The 20719-nt window shown below is 62.8% G+C and overlaps 1 protein-coding gene across 13 annotated transcripts in view; it reads left to right on the top strand.

The window, feature by feature from the left end:
• SHANK2 (SH3 and multiple ankyrin repeat domains 2) overlaps positions 1-20719 on the top strand; it is a 390809-nt gene that overhangs the window by 92912 nt on the left and 277178 nt on the right. For 12 of the 13 annotated variants that reach the window (XM_089307180.1, XM_051839167.3, XM_089307158.1 and 9 more), the window contains one exon: positions 15127-15193. In XM_089307180.1, coding sequence (XP_089163306.1) covers positions 15127-15193 — 67 coding nt within the window. Of the gene's footprint in view, positions 1-15126; positions 15194-16087; positions 16259-20719 lie in introns of all 13 variants that reach the window. The other variant, XM_089307208.1, reaches the window with a different exon arrangement.

Raw genomic sequence — 20719 nt, 5'->3', positions numbered from 1 at the left:
CCACAGCAGAGAGCTGGATTGGAAGTGGAGCAGCTGGGTCTGGAACCGGTGCCCAGACAGGATGTTAGTGTTGCGGACAGCGGCTTTACCTGCTGAGCCACAGCGCTGGCCCCAACATTTTCCATTTTTTCTTTCTACCAAATATTGTGGCTTTTCAAAACACTGGCTTGTTTTCTAGTTTCTTTACCCATCTTCTGTGTGTAACCTGATCTTTTTCTCTAAAGCTTTATTTATTTATTTGAAAGGCAGAATTACAGAGAGAGAGAGAGAGAGAGGTTTCTTTTTTTCCCCATTCGCTGATTCACTCCCCAAATGGCTGCAACAGTTGGGACTGCGCCAGGCTAAGCCAGGAGCCTGGAACGCCACCTGGGTCTCCTGTGTGGGTGGCAGGAACCTGAGCACGTGGGCCTTGTCCTGCAGCACCGTCAGGTGCATGAATAGGGAACCTGATCGGAAGCAGAGCAGCTGGGACGTGATCGGCGCCCTTGTGGGACGCGGCCATCAGAGGCCACGGCTTAACCCACTGTGCCGCAGCGCCGGCCCCTGGAATCCGATCTTAAGCCCATCTTTTATGCTGTTCATCACAGCCCCTGGTCAGATCTGTTGTTTACAACGCGTTCTTTTTTTTGGCATTTTCAGTTCTCTGGCAAAATTGTGCGTCCTTTGAGCTGTTTTATCCAGATCGGCCTTTCTCCTCTCGAATGCGGCGTGTTCAGGGCCTCGGCGGCCGGCTCCGACGTCGGGATCGCCCGCAGCTCGCTCTGTCTTCCCGCACGAGGCTCTGTCTCTGGCGCATCAGTGGGCTTTTCCGTACCGCAGCGAAGCAGGCTCACTTTACACAGTGTTAACTCGGCTCAGGGTTCTGGGGGTCCAGGTCCAGGATCAGGTGGCCTTGCTGGTGTGGACCCTGGTGCCGGGGTCGTTGGCGGTCCGGTGCTGTGGAGGCACCGAGTGCCGGTCACGTGGCAGACAGGGCATGCGTGGTCTGACGGTGCCGTCTCCGTGTAAGGCAGAGCTGGGCACCTTACAGGATGTGGACGACATGATGTGAGCTGTAGAAGATACCAGCAGACATCCGCCTGCTGTGGACTGACAGAACTCCCAGCGCCCCTGCGGTTGCAGAAGCAGAGCCAGACCCCTGCTTTCTCTGTGGGAGGGACATCCCCCACCCGAGAAGAGTCAGTCACAGGGCAGGGCGGGGGCTCCACCCAATCGCCTCCCAGGGCACTCAGCGCCCCCGCCTCCAGACGCCACAGCTGGGTTCAGGTCTCTCCCCTGGAGGCCTCGGGGACTAAACCCCTGCGCGTTCCAAGCCACAGCAGCTGGACGCTGTTTACGGAGTGTCAGGCATAGTGTGTGTGCTTTGGAAAGTTCCGGAAGCCCAGGGAGTGGCATTTTCTTCCACAGAGGACGGCCCTTTCCTGCGGCAGGGCAGAGGCAGGTGCCACTGGAAGGACGCTCCCTCCCGCCCCGGCCCCCTGTCGCCCTGCCCCGCCCCTCCCAGTCCCTGAATTCGGCAGCGTGGGCAGGCGAGCAAGCGTCTCCCTGGGTTTCCACTCCCTCTCTCAGCAGACTTCGGCTGTGCAGGTCTGCACGCAGCATCAGCCTTCCGAGCCCCCGACGGCCCACCCACCCGTTCTTAGCCCCTCTGCGTGCGAGTGTCCGGGTGACCACGGGGCCCCCTCTTCCTAGCCGTCCACTCTAAGAACCTGGGCGCCTCTGGTCGCCGTGGCGCTGGCGGCTTTCCAATGCCGCCACAGAGACGTGCATCCTGTTTGCTCTTTCGCTGTCCTCCTGGTGGCGGGAGGGAGCGGGATCGGAAGTGGAACAGCCAGGACTCGAACTGGCGCCCACGTGGGATGCCGGTGCTGCAAGTGGTGGCTGAACCCACGACGCCAGCCCCTTATTTAAACCTCTTAATCGTACACCCGTGTCTCCCTTTAACGGTGCTGAACACCTGTGTGTAATGAGCAGCGTCCCCCTTGTCTTGGCTTCTACCCCCTCCACCATACACAGACAAAATGCTGTGAATGGTAAAGCCATTGCCACCAGGACGCCGACCAGGCTTCTGCTTCCAGCCCTTCAAGGACCTGCCGTGAGATCGGTGCGCCTGGAAGTCGGCGGCTGCCATGTCCCTGCTCGGCTCTGCCAGCAGCTACGAGACGAGCCGTGCCGAGCTTCCTTTGTCTGTTCCTGCCTTGTGTCTGCCGCGATTGCTTTCCAAGTTTCCAGTTCTGGTTTATGCCGACGTGGAATGCGTGCCTGACACAGGGTCTGCTCCGTGGGGTGCGCGTGCCACCTCCCCCTCCCCCCGCTCTCCTCCTCTTCCTCTGCAGAAGTAGCAGTCGCTCGCTTCATCCAAAGACTTACCTGGCTTTAAGAGAGAGGCGACAGAGAGATCTACCCTCCGCTCGTTCTCTCCCCTGATGGCCACGTCGGTCAGGGCTGGGCCGGGGGCCTGGAACACCATCCTCGTCTCCCGCGTGGGCGTTAGGGGCCCAGGTGCTTGTACTGTTCCCTGCTGCCTTCCCAGGACCGTTAGCAGCGAGCTAATCGGAGGCAGAGCAGCAGGGCTTGGACCCGCGGGGGTCACAGGGGGCAGCTTAGCGCACGGCTCCACGATGCTGGCCCCGGAGGTGGTAATTTGTTTAAATGCATCCAGCCTTTACAATGTGCTTTTAAAAATACAGTCGCTATTGTAGAGGTAGTGTGGGACCTCCGTGCTTACAGCTGAAGCCAGGGGCGCCTGGGGCCATGGCTGTGGTCCTTCTGCCCAAAGCCCCTGCCTGCAGAGGCAGTGGGGGTCACGCCCCGAGCATGCATTCCAGGCCCCTGGCCGCCTGCTGGCAGGCTGCCTGTTTGACAGAGGTTTGCGCTTCTCCCCCTGTGAAACCGTGTGAAGTGTGGGTGGGCTTGAGACGTCGACCTGGGGTCCCTGGACGGCCCAGGGCAGCTTTGCCTGTGCGCAGGGCAGGCTGGGAGCTCTGTGGTCTGCAGGGCGCTCCCCGGGTCATGGCTTTATTTGGTCCCTCTGCCTCTTACCACCTTGCTCCTCCGCATCCCCCTTGCTAATACTCGCAAAGCAAAGCGCCCCCCAGTGGTGGCCTGGAGTGAGCCGCCCGCCCCACGCACATACCTGGCAGCCGAGCCTGGGGACCTAGGAGTAAGGGCGGGTGGTGGTGCCTAGAGTGCGGCTCAGGCTCTGTCTCTGGGCCTCCCTCCTTTCCCCAGGCTGCTGGGCTCTGAGCCGAGCAGCCCTGTAGCCCCGTCAGCGCTGTGCAAATTTCTGGCTCAAAGTCGGGGACCCCGAGTGCCGGCTCCAGGGAGGGCAGAGCCCGTCTTGCGGTTTAAACGGCCCAGGCTGATGATTTCCTGGGGATCCTGCTGCATCAGAACCCTGCAGTTGTCTCGGAAGCCTGCCGCGTGGCCGCACGTGTGCTGTGTGCCAGGAGGCAGCACTTCCGGTCTCTGCCCGCGCTGCAGTCAGGAGGCGCCAGGGCCTTCCTGCGCCTCTGTGTGCACAAGAGGGGGCGGTGTGGACGGTGGAGTGGGGCTGGCCCGCTGTGTCTCAGGCCCCGCCCCTTCCGGCTGGGCCCCACCTGCCTGTATTGCACCTGATGTGTCTCCCGGGAGTATTAAGCCAGCAGGAAAGGTTACTTGGGGCTGGGTGAGAAGTAGGGGTGGGGGGCAGACACCCCACTTGGAGGCAGCCAAGAGTTACATTTATCCCCCGGGATTCACAGGATGGCTGTGACCCAGTTTCCAGGGGCTTTGGGTAAACCACTGACGGAATTAAATCATCCATGCTCTCTAACCCTGCTGTACAGAAAATCCATAGCCCCTCCCCCCGGCACGCCCGGCTCCTGAAAGGCAGAAGGGGGCGCCGCTGCTGGTGGTGGGCGCAGTGTGGGGAGGGGGGAGTGGGAGGGCATGCACAGAGGGGCTGCCAACCCGGGGCGCCATGAAGCAGGGGGAGGTACCCGAGGACATTGCGGGGTTCCCCCGACGCTGCTTCCCTGTCATCGGTCAAGGCAGACATCCTTAACCTTGGCTGTGCCGCTGGCCCCAGCACCCGTCTCTGCCTGGCAGAAGCCGGTTCTCCAGGGAGCATCCCGCTCCCACCTGGGCGAGCAGGGCGTGGGCAGCCCGGTGGGGGGGGCACTTCCTGTGCCTGCCATCTCCTGGCCACACTGTTGGTGTTCCTGGAGACCCAGGGGCTGCGGGCGGCGATGTCACTGAGGTGGGCTCAGCTCCTCCAGTCCCATCTGAGCCCGGTGGGGGAGGAGAGCCCCCCAGCCCTGACGTGGATGAGGGCTGTGCTGCAGCAGCACCCCAAAAGCTATTCCCGGCTCCTCGCCCCTCATTATCGTCCACAGATGGCAACCGTGAATCATGACTGGAGGAATTCAAATGCTCCGTGCAGTTGCCATGGGACTGGGGGGGACGCGGTCTGCTAACACGGGCTGGCAGATTTGGGAACAGTGCACGGAGACGAGACCCCCGCTGGCAGCAGCCGTCTCCGAGGGACCAAGTTCCCTGTTGGAAAGGGGACATCACTGTTTCGGCCGGTCTGTGCAGGTCCAGAACTTGCCACGTGAACACCAGCACCAACAGCTGTCCGGGGAGGGGGGCGGGGCAGAGCAGAGTGCAGTTGGTCTGACTCTGGCTGGTGTTCTCGGAGATGGACACAGGCGGAACACGCGGTCAAGGGTGGCGCCGTCACCCAGAGCTTCTGGTCTCACGGTGCAGCGTTTCTGATGGTGCAGCATTCTCTGCTCTCCCGGGCACGGCCTCTGCTGCTTGCTGTTGGGAGCCCTGTCAGCGCCCACTTCCTCTGCGTTCCCCCGGAGGCTCTGGGTTGGGCAGTGGGGAGTGGCCAGAGGCGACTCCGGTAGCAGCTGGCTTGGGTGGGGGACGCGTGGCCGTGGCAAGCCTGGGAGGTGCTCATTCTCCTGGTGCCCAGTGGCCCACGAGGCAGCGGGGAGCCAGGGACACTGTGGGGTCTGCCTGTCGGGCAAGAGGCTGTGGCTGGAGCCAGGCTGGTCCTGCCCTCCCGGGCTCCCAGGCTCCCGGGAGGAGCTGCAGCAGGCACAGCACTGATGTCGTGGGCTGGGGCCCTGTCACCTGGCCCCACACACCAGTCCTCCCCGTGCCCGGGTTCTCGGGTCCAGGTGAACAACGCTGCGTCCAAAAGCGGATTGCGGTGAAAGCTGTGAGGACCGCCCCGTGGTGCCAGCTGCTTCCCTGCAGACGCGGTGCGGGCGTGAGCGTGGTCTGAGCCGGGAGGTGCCGGTGTGGGTAGCGGAGGTGAGAGGAGCTGAGCGGGGAGCCGGCTCGAGCCCGGCCAGCAGCAGCCACCCCACTGCCTGCCACCGAGAAGGGGCCCTTTGAGGGGGTGTTTCCGGCTGAAGTCCCAGGCGGGCCCTGGAGTCATGCTGTACACTCAGACCGGCTCTGTTCGTCCCCGGCTCCCAAAATGGGACCTCTGAGTCCTTGCTTATATTTTTCGCGGTTTCAGTTATTTATAAGGATTTTAAATGCCTTGCTCAGTATTCTCCTGTCTTCTTCCTTCTAAACTTGACCTGCTGGGGACGAGGGAACTTGAGTCTTTATTCCCAGGTTCTTCCTAATAAGGTAAAGTCTGGATTTTTTTTTTAAGGATTCCTACAGGTGTTGAAAGGCAATTTTCGGTTATTTAATGGTGTTGGGATTTGATCTTCATCTGTCCGGGGCCTTTTAGCAGGTGGGGTGCTCTGGGGATGAGTCGGCTCCCCGAGTGCCCCCTGCTGTTGTAATGGGGTCTGTCGGAGGAGGAGCAAGGGGAAGACAGATCTCCTCTGTGAGTGCCGTCTGCAGCACCGGGACCCGTGATGAACTTGACGTCTTTTTCTAAGGGACTCGCTCCAGCCTGCGTTTATTTTTGGGTACCCCAGGATGATGCTGGGAGGAGGAGGGGCACAGAGTGAGGCATTTGGTTTCCTCTCCTGTTTCTTGGGGAGAAAATGCACTAAACCATGACCTTGGCTCTGGTACCTGCAGCCCAGTCCTCGAGACCATGAGCTGTGGGGTGGGTGTTTGCACCCGTGGTCTTGGTCCCTGTGCACGAGAGCCCTGGGTACCGTTCCCAGAAATCTGCCCCCACCGTGGCTGCTGACCCTGATGTTCGTGAAACTGTCCCCTGGCCTTCTCGTAAAACTCCCCCATGTGTGGCCGGCGCCGCGGTTCACTAGGCTAATCCTCCGCCTCGCAGCGCCGGCACACCGGGTTCTAGTCCCGGTCGGGGCGCCGGATTCTGTCCCGGTTGCCCCTCTTCCAGGCCAGCTCTCTGCTGTGGCCAGGGAGTGCAGTGGAGGATGGCCCATGTCCTTGGGTCCTGCACCCCATGGGAGACCAGGAGAAGCACCTGGCTCCTGCCATCAGATCAGTGCTGTGTGCTGGCCGCAGTGGCCATTGGAGGGTGAACCAACGGCAAAGGAAGACCTTTCTCTCTGTCTCTCTCACTGTCCACTCTGCCTGTCCAAAAAACAAAACAAAACAAAACAACCTCTCCCATGCGCACCGAACAGGCTCCCTCTTAGGGTCGTCTGTTCCTCCCCAGGCCTGGCTTTCAGCTTTGCAGCGTTGGGGAGCACTGTGACACGTTGTATGTGAACGTGAGGGTCCCTTTGTCCGTGCTGTGAGCCACGAGCCAAAACCACGAGATGGAGAAGTCCAGAAATAGCAACTCCTAGGTTTTAGCGCACATGTGCGGCTGCGAGCAGCGTGACAAAACCTCTCGCAGTCCCACTGCACCCACCGGGGTCCTGATGCACCGCCGGGTATACACGCGGTGTGCACCGCCTCCCCGTCAGGCACTTGGTGTCTGTCTCAGGTTGTGTCCAGGAACCCTTGCCCTCCTTAACAGAGGCTCTGGTGTGCAAGAGCGGCAGAGCCGGCACTTTGGGGCTGTCACTGGGCAGGCCTAGGTGTCCATGTGAAGAGGGCTGGGTGCCACCCACCCTCAGCACCCGCGGGGTCTCGGAGCGCTCCCACCGAGGGTCAGGACCACTGCCACCTTCCCGGTGTCACCACCAGCTGCCGTCCTCACTCTTGTCACCGGGGGACGAGGAGGGAACTTCCTGGGTGACGGTGGCTGCGGCTGTGCGCGCCATCCTCGGCCGTGGGGAAGCTACAGGCGCCACAGCCGGTTTCTCTCGGTGGCCGTGGTGAGGTTGCCACTTCCGCTTCCCATTCTGGGTCTTGGGATCGCTGGGAAGACGCAAAGCTAACTTTCCATTCCAACAGCAATGCGACGGAGAGGGGCTGAGTGGGGCCGACGAGCACCCTCTCACGCACGCCCAATCAGAAAGACGGGCAGGTGTGGATGGCGGGGCAGGAGGCTGGAGCCCACGCTGAGCGTCTGACAGTGATGTCACACACGGGGGTGCCCTTGCCACCTGCATGCGCTGAGCCGTTTAGGTTTAGGAGCGGTGAATTCTGTGTGCAGACACACACACACGTGTGCCACACCGACACACGGAAGTAACTGGGTAATCAAGCCGGGCAGTGAATTGCTTTTCCCGGTTTCTGTCTGTCAGAGTTTGGGGCACATGTGTGAAATTTTTCATAACAAAATCTTGGGGGTCGGAGGGCAGCACCCCCTGTGTGTGTGTGTCTGCACCTGTGATGGGGCTGTGTACTGCGGCCTCTGCCACCCATGTTCCGTGGAAGCTCCACCCCACCCTTCCCCCACACACAGGGCAGAGCGTGTGTGGTCCCAGGCGTGTCTGGTCCGGGTGTTTGCATGGGGATTGCCCAAGTCCACGTGATGCTACTCTGATGGAATCCTGCAGGAGGCCAAGATCATCAAGAGGTTTCTTCGGCTCACGGTGCTGAAGTCGCAAGCCCCTCTGGTGCCAGTCTGATGGCGGAGGCCGTCACAAGGGCTGGAGCATGTGTGGAAGAGGCCACCTGTGCAAACAGGAAACCAGAGAGTAGTTCCGGGGTCAGAATCGGGCTTTTGTCACTGTTTGCACTCGAGAGCCCGCTCCAGAGACTAGGGTGCCCTTCTGAGGGCAAACCCCGCCCCCCGGGACCTAAGCACTCCTGTAGGCCTCCCCCGTCTCCACCATGGGGACCAAGCCAGCAACACAGGAACCTGTGGAGGCCACAGCGGGGCCTCAAGTGTGCTTGAGGAGTTCCGAGAGGTTCTCCACCCCCCTACATGGAGCAGGCGTGGAGCAGGCGGGGCTGGGCTGGGCTCTCTTCCCCTCAGTTCCATCGCTGATGCCCTAAGCCTGCCGCCTGGTCTTTCAAGAGGTGGCTGAGTTAAAATGAGGCCACTGCGGTGCGGCCTGGGGAAGGCAGGACAGACATACAGGGCGGAGATGCCGTCTGCTGGCCCAGGAGAGAGGCTGGGGGGCAGCTGGCCCTGCACCCTGGGTCTCGGGTGCAGCCTCGGGGACCCGAGACCGGGAGCACCTGCTGGTCCTGCCCGGTCTGCGGTGCTGTTACAGCGGCCAGGGCAGGTGCTGGGCTCAGCGTCGTTTCTGCCTTTGGTTTCCATCCTCAGGAAGTGGTGCTCCGTTTCGGCTTTTGAATCGGCGCCCATCTTCCGTCTCCCCCTGCTTTTTTTTTTTCTTTAAAGCGGGGAGGCTGTGCCTAGCCCGGGGCACTAGGAATCTTCTGTGTGGCTGCAGGCTGTGGAGTCAGGCGCACGGGCTCTGCAAACCGGAGCTCCCCTGGGCTCTCGCAGCCCATGCCTTCCTCTGGAATCGGGGGTGCCTGCAGCTCTGAGCCCCTGGCGTGCGGTGAGGACTGGGCGATGCTTAGCTGCAGGTGCGTGGCGGGCACCCGTGGGCGACTCCCGGGGTGATTGGCCGGACCACGCTCAGGATGCCAGCGAGAAGCCAGCTTGGAACGAAGTCCGTGGTCCCAGCTATCTTCCCCGCCCATGCACGGTGTCGCTCCCTCTGCCTCCTGAGTCCGGGGAGACCTGGGGCCAGGGAGTGAGATTTTCCCGCCTTCTGGGTCGGTGCCTTCCCGGCTCAGCATCCTGGAAACCGGAAGCCCCAGCTTGATCATTTGCATCACAGAACAGGAGGCTTCCTATCAGGATTCCTGGCAGCAAGTGACATCCTGCACGGCTGCTCCCACGTCCAGGGAGAAATTTACAAGCTGTCGGCAGCCCGCCTGCGAGGGCACGGCTACGTTTGACCTGCGTGAAGGCATGGCTGTTTCCCGTGGTTCCCCCCGCCCTTGATCGCCATAGGTGTTTCACATGAAGGAGAACTGGGTGGTCCTGTACAGAACTCTCCCACACGAGAGGGCTGCTCTGGTCTCAGTTGGATGTGGAGGGTGATCTCAGGGTAGAGGTTCAGTCCAGGGATGGTGATGTGGCTGTGTGGCATGGGGTCACGTCCCCCAGCTTGTGTCCTGCTGGTTTTGTAAGGGGCCCAGCGACACAAGCGAGCACACTCCCTGCTCCTGCCGCGTGACGCCTGTGCCTGCAAAAGCGCCCGAGCCAGAGGTTGAAGCAGGAGGCCGTGAACCTCCACACTGCGAGGCCGACAGCCTCCTTCCTCCATGGTGTGAGTCGCCGCCTGGGGCACGTTGCTGTAGTCAGAAAAGCTGCTTCATCATGGGGTGGAAGAGTTGCCCCCCTCCCCGCCTTGCCCCCGACTCCTCGCCGCCGGCTGTTTTCCCACCTGGGCAGTATTTCCGTGTCTCGGCTCGAGACTGAGCACCAGGATGAGGGAAACGCATGGGATTGTGGTTGGACGTTGCCCGTCCATTCGGTGAGACCCTTCCAAATGTGGTGGACGGGTTTTCCCTTCAAATGTGACTTCTCAGAGCCACGCCCACTCACTGCCTGCCTTGTATTCATCCTGGGAGGGGCCGTGGGTACCCGCTCTGTGCCCTGTGTGACACAGCCTGACCCAGACAGCACAGGGCAGTGCTAGGACCCCAATTACTGCGTGACCTCTGGGGCTTCTCCTTGACCCCAGCCCCGGAAGGACAAGGGTGGACGGAACACCCGGGGAGCCCCGCATGCGTGCACAGCACCGCGCTCACAGCTGTGGTTAGCAGCAGCTCTTGTAGGCGGAGCAGCAGCCGGGTCTGCCCCCGCGCCTAGAATCTGGCCATAGACCGTGCCGGAAGGGGGACGGCTGTGCCCCTCTGCCAGCCCTGGGGCTTAGGTTCTGCCCACGGGCACCGTGTCAGGAAGCCAGCGTGGGTGGAGGGTGTGTGGTGGGAAATGGGTGAGCCCAGCCCTGGTGAGAGCCCCGGGATGGCCGTCCCACACCTGCCAGCCCGGCCGCCCCGTGCGTGCAGTGGCTCAGGTGACCCAGGGCAGCGGGCTGGGGTCGCAGCCTATGAGTTCCCAGCACCTGGCGGGGGCTTCTTACACAGCAGTATGTGATCACCTTGGAATTCATGGGAAGATGGAGGTAAGAAGTGCAGTTTTTATCTGCGAGGCACGCACGCAGAGACCACTCTCATCTGGCTCTGTCCTGAATGCCCGCAGCAGCCGGGGCTGGGGCCTCCATCCAGGTCTCCCACGTGAGCGGCCGGAACCCAACTCTGGAGCCATCACCGCTGCCTCCCAGGGAGCTTTAGCAGGAGGCTGGGGGAGGGGCACATCTTAGCCGCTGGCTTCCCCGTTGTGCCGAGCGCCGGCCACAGCTCGCCTTTTAATTCCGTTTTCCACAGGCTTCCTGGGTGCCCGTGTGTGTAGCCGACGCAGCAGCTCAGTCGCCTTGCATTCCTGCATTTTAGTTTTGCTGTGTGAATCTGTGTTGTTGCATCGCATGTCTTTGACAGAACACTCAGCAAAATCGATAGCAGATGCTGCCAGCCCCAGACAGCCACGTGCATTTTCCCTTTTTCTCTGTCAGCGAGGTGATTGACACCGATCCTGAAACACGTGCGCCTGGCCACGGCGTCCTCTCCTTTAGCTGAAAACGTGCACGTTCGATCGCCAACGCTGAGTGGTGCTCTCTTCGCCGGCTTCCCTGTGTTACCCAGCTCGGTCCTCGTGGTAGCGGCAGGAGACTTGCACTTGTGGCTTGTTCCCCTGTTACGGGGGAGGAGCGTGAGTGCGGGGGGGGTGCGAGTTGTCTGCACTGTCCCTGCTGCAAAGCTGTCGCCAGCTGCTGAGCCTGGTGTGCTGACCGTGGCCCTGTGTCCCAGCAGGGAGCTGCTGCAGCCCCGTGCGTCCACTCCTCGGCCGTGAGACAGTGTGGGCTTGGCCGGCTGTGGCTGGTTCTCTCCCAGCCTCAGGAGCAGCCTTGCCTGCACAGGTCCTCCCTCCCCTTTGGCCTGTGGAGGCCCAGGGATCCTGCCATGGCTCAGTGGCTGGCCCTGGCGCCCAGTGGGTGCTGCATTGGGCACGCCCCCTCGTGGTTGGCAGGGGTCGTGGAGCAAAGGGGTCCATTGGCAAAGGCTCCTGGCCCTGGATTTCTGTCTGCATTTTGTTGAAGCCCCAGGGAGCTGTTCCCTTAACCTGCAGGGCATTAGCACTGTCTTGGACCCGGGTTCCCTGCTAGGGGAGAGGCAGAGATGCCCTTGGAGTGCCTGTGGTGGAGAATGCTGACCTCAGGCCGGCGCCGCGGCTCACTAGGCTAATCCTCCGCCTAGCGGCGCCGGCACACCGGGTTCTAGTCCTGGTCGGGGCGCCGGATTCTGTCCCAGTTGCCCCTCTTCCAGGCCAGCTCTCTGCTGTGGCCCGGGAGTGCAGTGGAGGATGGCCCAAGTGCTTGGGCCCTGCACCCACATGGGAGACCAGGATAAGCACCTGGCTCCTGCCATCGGATCAGCGCGGTGCGCCGGCCGCAGCGCGCCGGCCGCGGCGGCCATTGGAGGGTGAACCAACGGCAAAGGAAGACCTTTCTCTCTGTCTCTCTCTCTCACTGTCCACTCTGCCTGTCAAAAAATTAAAAAAAAAAAAAAAGAGAGAGAATGGTGACCTCTGTCCTCGCTGAGCCAGGGGCCCGCTGTCCCTCTCTCCCTGCCACACTTGGAGGAGGCTCCTAATGAGAACTTGCTTGTGGGGGTGTGGGGGGCCCTCGGTGTCACTGGTTTCCTGGGTTGCCATGGGAATCTGCCGTAGATGACATGATGTCTTCCCCACCAGAAAATATTGATGGGATGTCCAAGCCCTCAGTGTCCCCCCACCGTCCCTGCCTGGCGAGGAAGTGTGGGGACACGGAGCACGCCTGTCCTGTCCCTCACTTCCCCACGCTGGGGGCTTTGCGTTGCAGCTGCTGTCGCAGGGTCACGGTCAATCTGGTCAGGGGAGGCTCTGTAGGCAGGGTTGGGGGCTCACCAGGACCCCATAGCCCTGCCCAAGGTCCAGCTCGTAGGAGGCCTGGGGTGACCACCCACACTTGCCCCAGCCCGCCTGCCCCACACACTTGCCCTGGCCGCCTCCTCCACACTTGTCCTGGCCCACCTTCCCCGCACGCTTGCCCCAGCCTGCCTGGAGCCTACTTGGACACACTGGCTCCCTGGGCGCCCGGCTCGACCCTTTGACCCTTGGCCTTTTGGGCACTGACTTCTTGCTGCCTATCCTTTGAGTCGTCGGTCCCTGGTTGTGTGGGGTGCGCCCGGGGTCTGCCCCCTGAAACCTCCAGGCTCCTAGAGGGCAGGGTGAGAGGAATTAGCTGTCCTGGCCTGGTCTGTGCTGTTCTGACAAGTCACCTGTGGCTGGGGCCTTATGATGTCCAGGGGCTTATTGGGCTCACGGTCCTGGTGGCGCCCGTGTCCCGGCTGAGCACTGGAAGGAAGCAGAAGGAGCCGGGCACAGGGCTGACCTTGCTTTCTGATCACTCCCAGAAGAGCTCACCCCGCCCCAGAGGCCGGCGGGCGTCCCTTCTTTGTCCACAGCCTGACTGGCCCCGCCCCTACTGTGTCCCGCCTCCTCAAGCCCCTCTGCTCAGCAGGGTCACACAGGGGCGCGCTTCCAGCACCCGAGCCCCTAGGCCACGTGGCAGCAGCGGCTCAGGACGCTGGGGGCGACATTCCAGGATGCTACAGGGCACTGCTGGCTCACGTGGCTGCAGAGGGAGGGGGGATAGCGGGGGGGGGGTGTCCGATGTGTGCATACAGCCTGGCCTCCGGTCCTGAGGGCACCGTGGCCTCCAGGGCTTCGTCGGAACCTCCTTTCCCTGCCAAAGTCCTGTCTCTGGATGTCCCACTGGGGGAGCAGAGTTCAGTCCACCACAGTCCCCCCCCCCCAGCCCCTCAGAGTTCACGTTCTCCCTGCGGTCCTCCCCTCCCCCCAGGCCCAGGTGTGTTCACCTGTTGTCCCGTCAGCTCCGGAGTCTCATCGTCTGTTTCCTAAATATATTTGTATTTGCTTGAAAGGCAGAGAGTCAAAGCGGCACGCCTGCGGGATGCCGGCACGGCAGGTGGCGGCTGCAGCGGCTGCGCCACCTCGCCGGCCCCCAGGGTCTCATCATCAGAAGGTCATCTCCATCGGGCATGGGAGAGACTCAAGGCCTGAGTCAGCCCCACGGGGACTGGACACACAGAGGCTCCCGCTCCAGTCAGGACCCCGGGAGCCGGGCTGGGTTCCAAGCTCAGACCCAGAAGCGCACAGTGCACGTCTCCTGGCTCGGGAGGGACCCTCTCTGGTTCAGAGCTCCGTCTGCCAGGTCCCAGGGCAGCCGTGTCCCCCTCACTGCCCCCTGCTGCAGGGTGTCTTGCGGGGCCCTTGGCTGTGGGCACCCTCGAGGGCTCAGAAGCACCTCAGGGCCCTGTGTCGCTTGTCCCAGTGAGGAGCTCGCTCTCAGAAGCCAGTGCCTCCGTGCGGTCCGGGAGGCGCGGCTGCCTCTCCCTCCGGGGCCCCTGCACTGCTCCAGCTCAGCCTGGCAGCGCCGGCCCCTCCATCCCCTGCGCGTGTGTCGGGCGAGATCCCTGGCGCTGCACTTCTGCCACGCGATGGGCTTTTCCCTTCCTGCCATCTGGATAGGCTGAGAAGTTTCCAGATCTTCCCGTTCCCGTTCAGTTCGTCTCTTTGCTGTGAGCAGGCGGGAGGCGCCAGCTGCCTCTTCCTCCAGCGCCTCTCTTGGAAGCCTGCTCAGCGGAGGGCCAGGTTTTGCGGCTCACGGGTCTGCCGCGTGCAGAACGCCCAACCCCATTCTCGGCGCGCGTGCCGAGGTCGGCTCTGCTCCGGTTTCCAACTGCGGTCCCCTTCAGGGTCCCTTTAGCAGTCCTAGGCCTAGCAGGTGCGGGAGGCTCTGCAGCCTCCACCCACCCCTGCTCTGTGGACGTATTTGCTCCCACTTGCTACGTTGGCCTGCTGAGTCAAGTTTCTGGAGATGAGATTCCCGGAGAGTCCCAGGCTGGAAACTCCGGCAGGCGTCGACGCCGCCATCTTTGGCACGGCCTCCGCCTCTCCAGGAAACCACTGCCTTTGCAACCTGCTGGGTCAGGCTCACTGGTGTCCTCGCTCAGTGCGCGTCTCCAGGTCAGCATCGGAGTGCCTGGCTCTCTCGTGGGTGCGTGCGTGTCGGCCTCGAGCCCAGGGTCTCCCCCTCTTGGGCCCCGTGAGCCCTGCCTTTGCTGTGGGCCTCCGTCGGCAGCCTCTGGGGACAGCACCGGGGCGCTGGACTTCCCCTGCGCTCAGACATCCGGTGGCTTCGTTGTCTGCCCAGAGGGGTCGCAGGGCTGAGTCGGGGCGGGTTCCCAGTGGGGCTCCTGACAGCTGTCTCTGGCCTGTGTGCGCATCTGAGGGCGGGGCATCCTTTGCGGATCTGGGACCCCATGAAGGATTCCCAGTGCTTTCTCAGGACCTTCTGCCCACCCCCTGCCTCCCCATACCTCTGTGTTTATGGGACGTTGTGGGAACAGGGCTGCACTGTAATCAGACAGGACTCAGCCTGCAGGGAATGGGGCGGGGGCAGCGGGGGCTCCCGACCCCGGCCCTGCTGGGTCGCTGCCACTGCAGACCTGGGCTCACGAGTGCCGTGCTCGGAGAGCTCGCGCCCGTTGGTGCTGGCGGAACGAGAGCCGTGCCAGGGTGCGCCGTGCGGGGCCTCGCCAGGGCGGGTGGGGCCCAGGCCGTCGGCGACACAGGCACAGGTGAACAAGCCCCTGGCCCCTCTGCAGCCAACACTGAATTCCCTGCGGTTCCCTTGGCAGGTGGCGATCATCGCTGGGAACTTTGAGCTGGCCGAGTACATCAAGAACCACAAGGAGACGGATGTCGGTGAGTGGGCGCGGCGGGGTTGGCTTTGGTTTCGGAGAGGCTTGCCTGCCGTCCAGACACCTCCGAGTGCAGGGCAGAGCCTGATTTTAGGCAGCTCAGCGGAAGACACCGAGCTGGAGCCTCTTCCGTCGCTGGCCTCTGTGGAGCGGGGCTGAGGAGGAGCCGGGCGGCAGAGGGTGGGAGGCATGCACCTGCTTCTCGGCGCGGGTGGCGCCGTCCTGGCTGAGGGCGCCAGGGCCGCGCTTCTCGATTTAGGAGGGCGGGGAGGGGCACAGGAGAGGTCTGGTCCATGGCTCTGGAATTTGCTTCCTGACCGGTGCCTCTGATTCTCCCAGGCAGTGATAAAAATCGATGCCGGTCATTTACTCGCTTGTCCAGTTTTGAACAAGGGACGACCTCAGGAGCGACCCCAGTGTAACTGTGGTGACACTGCCGGGTCATCTGTGGAGCCAGGGCCCCACGCTGGTGGGAGTGCTGACCCCGGGGGAGGCTGTGCATGTGTGGGGGCCTTGGCACATCTCTGTGCCTTTTCCTCTATTTTGCTGGGAGCCCAAAACTTCTCTAGAAAAATAAAGTCTTAACAGAAGGGAGGGAGGGAGGGAGGAAGGAAGGAAGGGAGGAAGGGAGGAAGGGAGGAAGGGAGGGAGGAAGGAAGGGGAGGTGGGGAGAAAGATCCAGCAGGAAGTGAGCCGAGGTCGGCTCGTGGAAGTCGGCCATCGGTCCCCGTCCCTGAGTCAGGTTAATTTGCTGCCGACTTTGACGTGTTTCCCGGAAGACACCGTAACCTGCACACGTCCTCTGGGTGACAAGATGGCAGATGAGTGTGGGAGAAGGGGGCCGCTGGGGTCCCCTGCCCACCCTCGCCATGGTGCTGATGACCCTTCCCCTCCTTAGTGCCTCTTGTGCCAACCAGGAGGGTGGTCTCGGGGGTGCCTCCTGTCTCCCGTCGCCCTGCCACCAGCTGGGCCCAGCCCGGCACCCTGGACGCGCCCGCTGGCCTGCTCCCTCCGGCCCCGGGCCTGCACAGGACCTGCAGCGGGGAGCAGTCCCGTTGGAACAGCAGCGGTGAGCTTCCGAAGGTGGCGCCGCACTGATGAAGGGGTGGGGTGGGGTCCCGTCACCTTGCTCCCCACCCGCCGTCGGTGTGCTTCACTGTGGCGTGTCCTCCATGTCGCGTGTGTGCTGCCAGTGCCCGGCAGGGGACTCACGCAGGGATGCAGAGCAGGTGCCCGGCTTGCATCGTCCACCACCCCGCGCCGGGCATCAGGGGCCTCCCCGGGCCTTGCCCGATGCCGACACGCCGCCCATGAGCCAGAGCACATCACAGGATTGCTCTGGGCACCAGACCTGTGCCACGGCTGCACCAGCTCCCCGTGTGCTGCTCCCAGAGTTGTATGGGTTGACGTCTGCGAAGCGATTTGGAAAGTGATCCAGGCTCTCGGGGTGCCAGGGACCATCTCTCCGCCAGCTCCCTGGTGTGGGACAGTGGGACAAGTATGGTAGCGGAGCCTAAAAATCCCAGCTTCCGGATCAGGAATGAGGACACAGGTCCCACTCCACACCACAGCTGCGAGGGTTGTCAGTGGCCTCTGTGTGTGACGGGGACAGGCTCTGGGGTGGCCTCCTTGGGGTCATGACATAGATACTACGACGGGCCAGGGCCCATGCAGCCAGCTCCCTGAGTGGCACTGCTGGGCATGGGGACGTGTGACCCCTGCCCTGACCCCTGACTGTGGCCCTCCCCTCCCAGCCGCCGCCTCTCCTGCCCACGGCCAGCACGGCCACACTCGTCCTTGGGCCCAGAGCTGCTTCCCCGCGCTGGCGAGGCACACGCTCACCCGTTCTCGTCTGCGGCAGAGTTGGGCACCGTCTGCGACACGTGCTTTCTTTGCCAAGTGGGTTTTCATGATCCTGGTGAGGGTATTGATGACTGACAGTAGCCTGGTGGGTGGGTCCGGTCCGATGCCCCCTCCCCGTCACCGTCAGTTACTTAGTGAGTCTGTCACCAGTGTCCCCAGCTCAGGGCCATCTGTGTTGCATTTGGGGTCTCCAGTTTGGTGCCCTTGAGAACCCCAGGGCTGCAGGGAGGTGGGGAAGGCTGTTCCTGTCACCGGCGGCCACGGAGGCCACGGCTGCTGTGGCTTTGGGCTCTCCCGGGCGGCGAAGGGCAGGAAGGGCTTGGAGAAGCCACACTCCCCAGGGCTCCCCTCTATGTCACCAAAGGAGAAGAAAACCCATGAGAAGGAGCTCTGTCTCTCGGGCCTCGTGTGTGCAAAGCAGCAGACCCGCGTTAGCAGACCCGGTGTTTGAACGGGGTGGCGTTGGTGTTTCCCAGAGCGACGAGGGGCGAGGGCAGGAGCTGGGGGGCCTCTCTGGGCTCCGACATCAGTGGCTGTGTTTGCGGGTCCCAGACCAGCAGCCCCTGGGCCAGATGGGGACCAGTGCTGTGTTAACTCCTCCCCCAGGGTGGAGCCCGGAGGCTCCTTCCGTGCCCTGTTCTCCACCGCCGAACCCCTGAGGCTGTGTGGCGGGGACCTCCCGAGTCTCTGTGTCTGTCCATGCGGGTTCTGCACCTCCTGCACACTGCCTGCAGCCGGCCCTGTGAGAAACCCACTGATTCTAGAGAGAACAGCCGCGGGGAAGAGTGGACATGAGAGGGCCTGCTGCCCAGCTGGACCCGCACAACATCGCATCCGTCCAGCTTCCTGCTGACTGTGTTTCTGGGAGCACCTGGACGCGACCCAGCGCCTGTGGGGCTGGGCTCTGCCAGAAGCAGACGTGGAAGTGAGCAGGTGGGGGTGGTGGAGGTGATGTTGGGCGTTGGGGAGGGGCAGGGCGCTGCACAGCCGTGCAGGGGCAGTGAGATGCAGGGCCTGGAGAGAGACCTGGGCTTGCTGATGACCCGTGGGAAGCCGATTCTGTGTTTACCCCAGGTCAAGTCCCTGCCTGGCTCAGGTCTGCTCTGTCCCCACACTGGGGAACTGCAAGTGCCCCCTGGGGCTAAGCAGTACAGGTGTGTGGATACGCGAGTGCCCGGGCGACCCGGGCAGCGCACTGGGCCCCGACGGTTGGATCCAGCAGCAAGGCCTGGGCTCTGGGCCCCACAGATGTGCGCGCCGCCCTGGGTGATCTCTGCGGCCCCCAGAGGCCTCTCCCCGGGATGCACGTCTTGCTGGGAGATGGCGCTGGTGCTGCCTGTCTGGTCTCCGTCCAGGGCCTGGGGATGTATCATGTAGAATCACTTGCGTTTGCCTCCACGTTCACGTCTACTTGTCAAAGAGGAATAAATGTCGTCCTCGACTTTCTCGCCCACTGTGCGAGAAACGCTTGTTCCAGAGAGCTGTGAGGCAGGGAGCCCTCACAGGTGAGGGACAGTGACCGGGAGGCGGGAGGCAGAGGCCCCTCTGCGGGTCACCTGGCTGTCGCCTAGAACCCAGCCATCTGCCCTGGTCGTCTGCCAGCGTGGAAAGCCTCAGGCACAGGCCCCTGGTCCTCACAGGGAAGCCTGCCCGTGCCGCCCCAGAGCCACCTCCTGTCTCCGAGTGCAAAAGCCCCACTGCTGGCCCCTCCTCAGGGCCCGAGACGGTGGCCCCGGCTCGCTACGTGTGGGCACCGCCTTCCTGTGACACCTCGGCCCCCGATGTCTCCTGGGAGACCCATGCGGATTTGGGATCACATGTGCATCCCAAGCCCTTGGGAGGGGTGACCTCTCCCCTCCCCTGTGTCTAGAAACAGGCTAGGCAGGGCTGCAGACGCCGGCAACTGCTCAGAATAAAACAGGCTCTGCCATCCACGTGGCCTCCCCCAATTCCTACAGCCCTCCCACTCCTCCCCCTGCAGCCCCCACTCCTCACCCCCACCCCTGCAGCCCCCCACTCCAACCCCCACTCCTGCAGCCCCCCACCCCCTGGCCCCCCTGCCCCTGACCTGTCCCCAGGGGCCATCTTCAGAGGCCAAGGGAGGCCTGGGTGGGCGTGGGCCGTGTGGGTACAGTGGTGCTGGGCCTGCCTCCAAGTCCTTCAGGCCTGGGTCACATGGTGAGTGGCCGGCTCACTTCCTGTCTCTGGTTTCGGGCTCAGCCCCTCCTCCCCTCCGTGACCCTGGAGGTTGCTGTCCTGCGTCTGTCTGTCAGGACTTTCTTCACCTCAATCTGCACAGCTCATTGGCCGCAAGGTAGGGAGGGGGTGGGGCCCGGGTTTGCACTTTGCAGTGCTAAGCACGGCTGGACTTCAAAGCTGTGCCCCAGCTCAGGAGAAATGCGGGATGACCCGGGAGGCTGGCCCCCTTCTGGGACAGTGAAGGGGGCGGTTTGAGAGACCCCAACCCTACCTGTTCCTGCATGGGATAGGGGCACGTTTCTGACCCCCAGGTTCCAACATGGGGGTGAGCCTGGATTGATTTCGAAGCTCCCAAGTGGGTGAATTAAAATACCCCGGGTTCCTGCCTGGGCCGGCTAATGGGATGCCTTTTTGTTGAAAGTGCCTTTGAGATACTAACCCACATGGGCTGTGGAGCCTGGAATCCTTCGCTTTCCAGACACCGGGGAAATCCACGCGCTCAGCAGACCAGGACATGGCTGTAGGGGGACGGACGGTGACCTCGGTGAAACCCAGCTACTGGCCGAGCGGGCGAGCAGAGGGCAGTGGGATCCAGGCATCGCCTGGAGACAGCAGTGTCTTTTTGAAAGCGAGAGTGCGTCTGGTGGCAAAGCATTCGGTTCACACGCCAGCCGGCGTGCATGCCGCAATGTCCAATTCTTTTTTCCTAGCCCCCTTTCTCTTTAAAAAGCAAGCGTGACCTCTGTCCAGTGATCCGGTCTGCCGGCTGGAGGAGAGTGCTGGTTTGAAGGCGACCGTGGACGCCAGAGTTAATCCCTGTGTGTTGTCAGCCAGCGGTGAGCGCCGGCCGGGTCCACGTGCCCAGCCGCAACGCTTCAGCCAGAGCGCATGCAATGGCTTCTGTGGGATGGAGGTCCCCGGGGGCCGGGCTGCTGGGGAGCCGGTGAGCTTTGCCTGGGACGAGCCGTCGGCCACAGCCACGGTTCCCCTTGCTTTCGCCTGGCGTTCCAGGGAGATGCTGTGGCCGACGGAGCCGGGGACATGGGCTGCTCTTCATCAGGCCAGCGAGGTTTGTGGCCGTGCGTGCCGTCCTCGCGCGGCGGCGGGGAGAGCCGGGGGGCTTCCTGCGTGCCCACAGGAGGCACGTGAGCTGCGGCGTGAGCTGCGGTGCCTGCCCAGCCGGTCGGGAGTACTTGGAGACTGTTGCTAGGTGTCGCAACCGGCTGCCTGTGCAACTGCACGGTGGCTGTGAGGGCGTGATGCAGGGAGCGTGGTGTTTGCACACAGCTTTCCGGATGTAACTCTGTGTGTATGTGGGGCTGTGGGGGAGGGGCTCGTGTGTGAGAACGTGAGATCCAGGCTGATTCTGAGCCGTACCTGTGTGGTAGGCTGCCTGCTGTGAGAGGAATCAGATCTGATGCGAGGGGAGGCGGCCATGGTCCTGGCGTCTTGACTGTGAAATGTGCCG

This window comes from Oryctolagus cuniculus, chromosome 1 (genome assembly GCF_051225735.1).
Source record: "Oryctolagus cuniculus isolate XC-2025 breed Fujian yellow rabbit chromosome 1, ASM5122573v1, whole genome shotgun sequence".
NCBI lineage: Eukaryota > Metazoa > Chordata > Mammalia > Lagomorpha > Leporidae > Oryctolagus > Oryctolagus cuniculus.
Note: the sequence above shows the minus strand (reverse complement) of the source record. Positions and strands in the feature narration are given on the sequence as shown.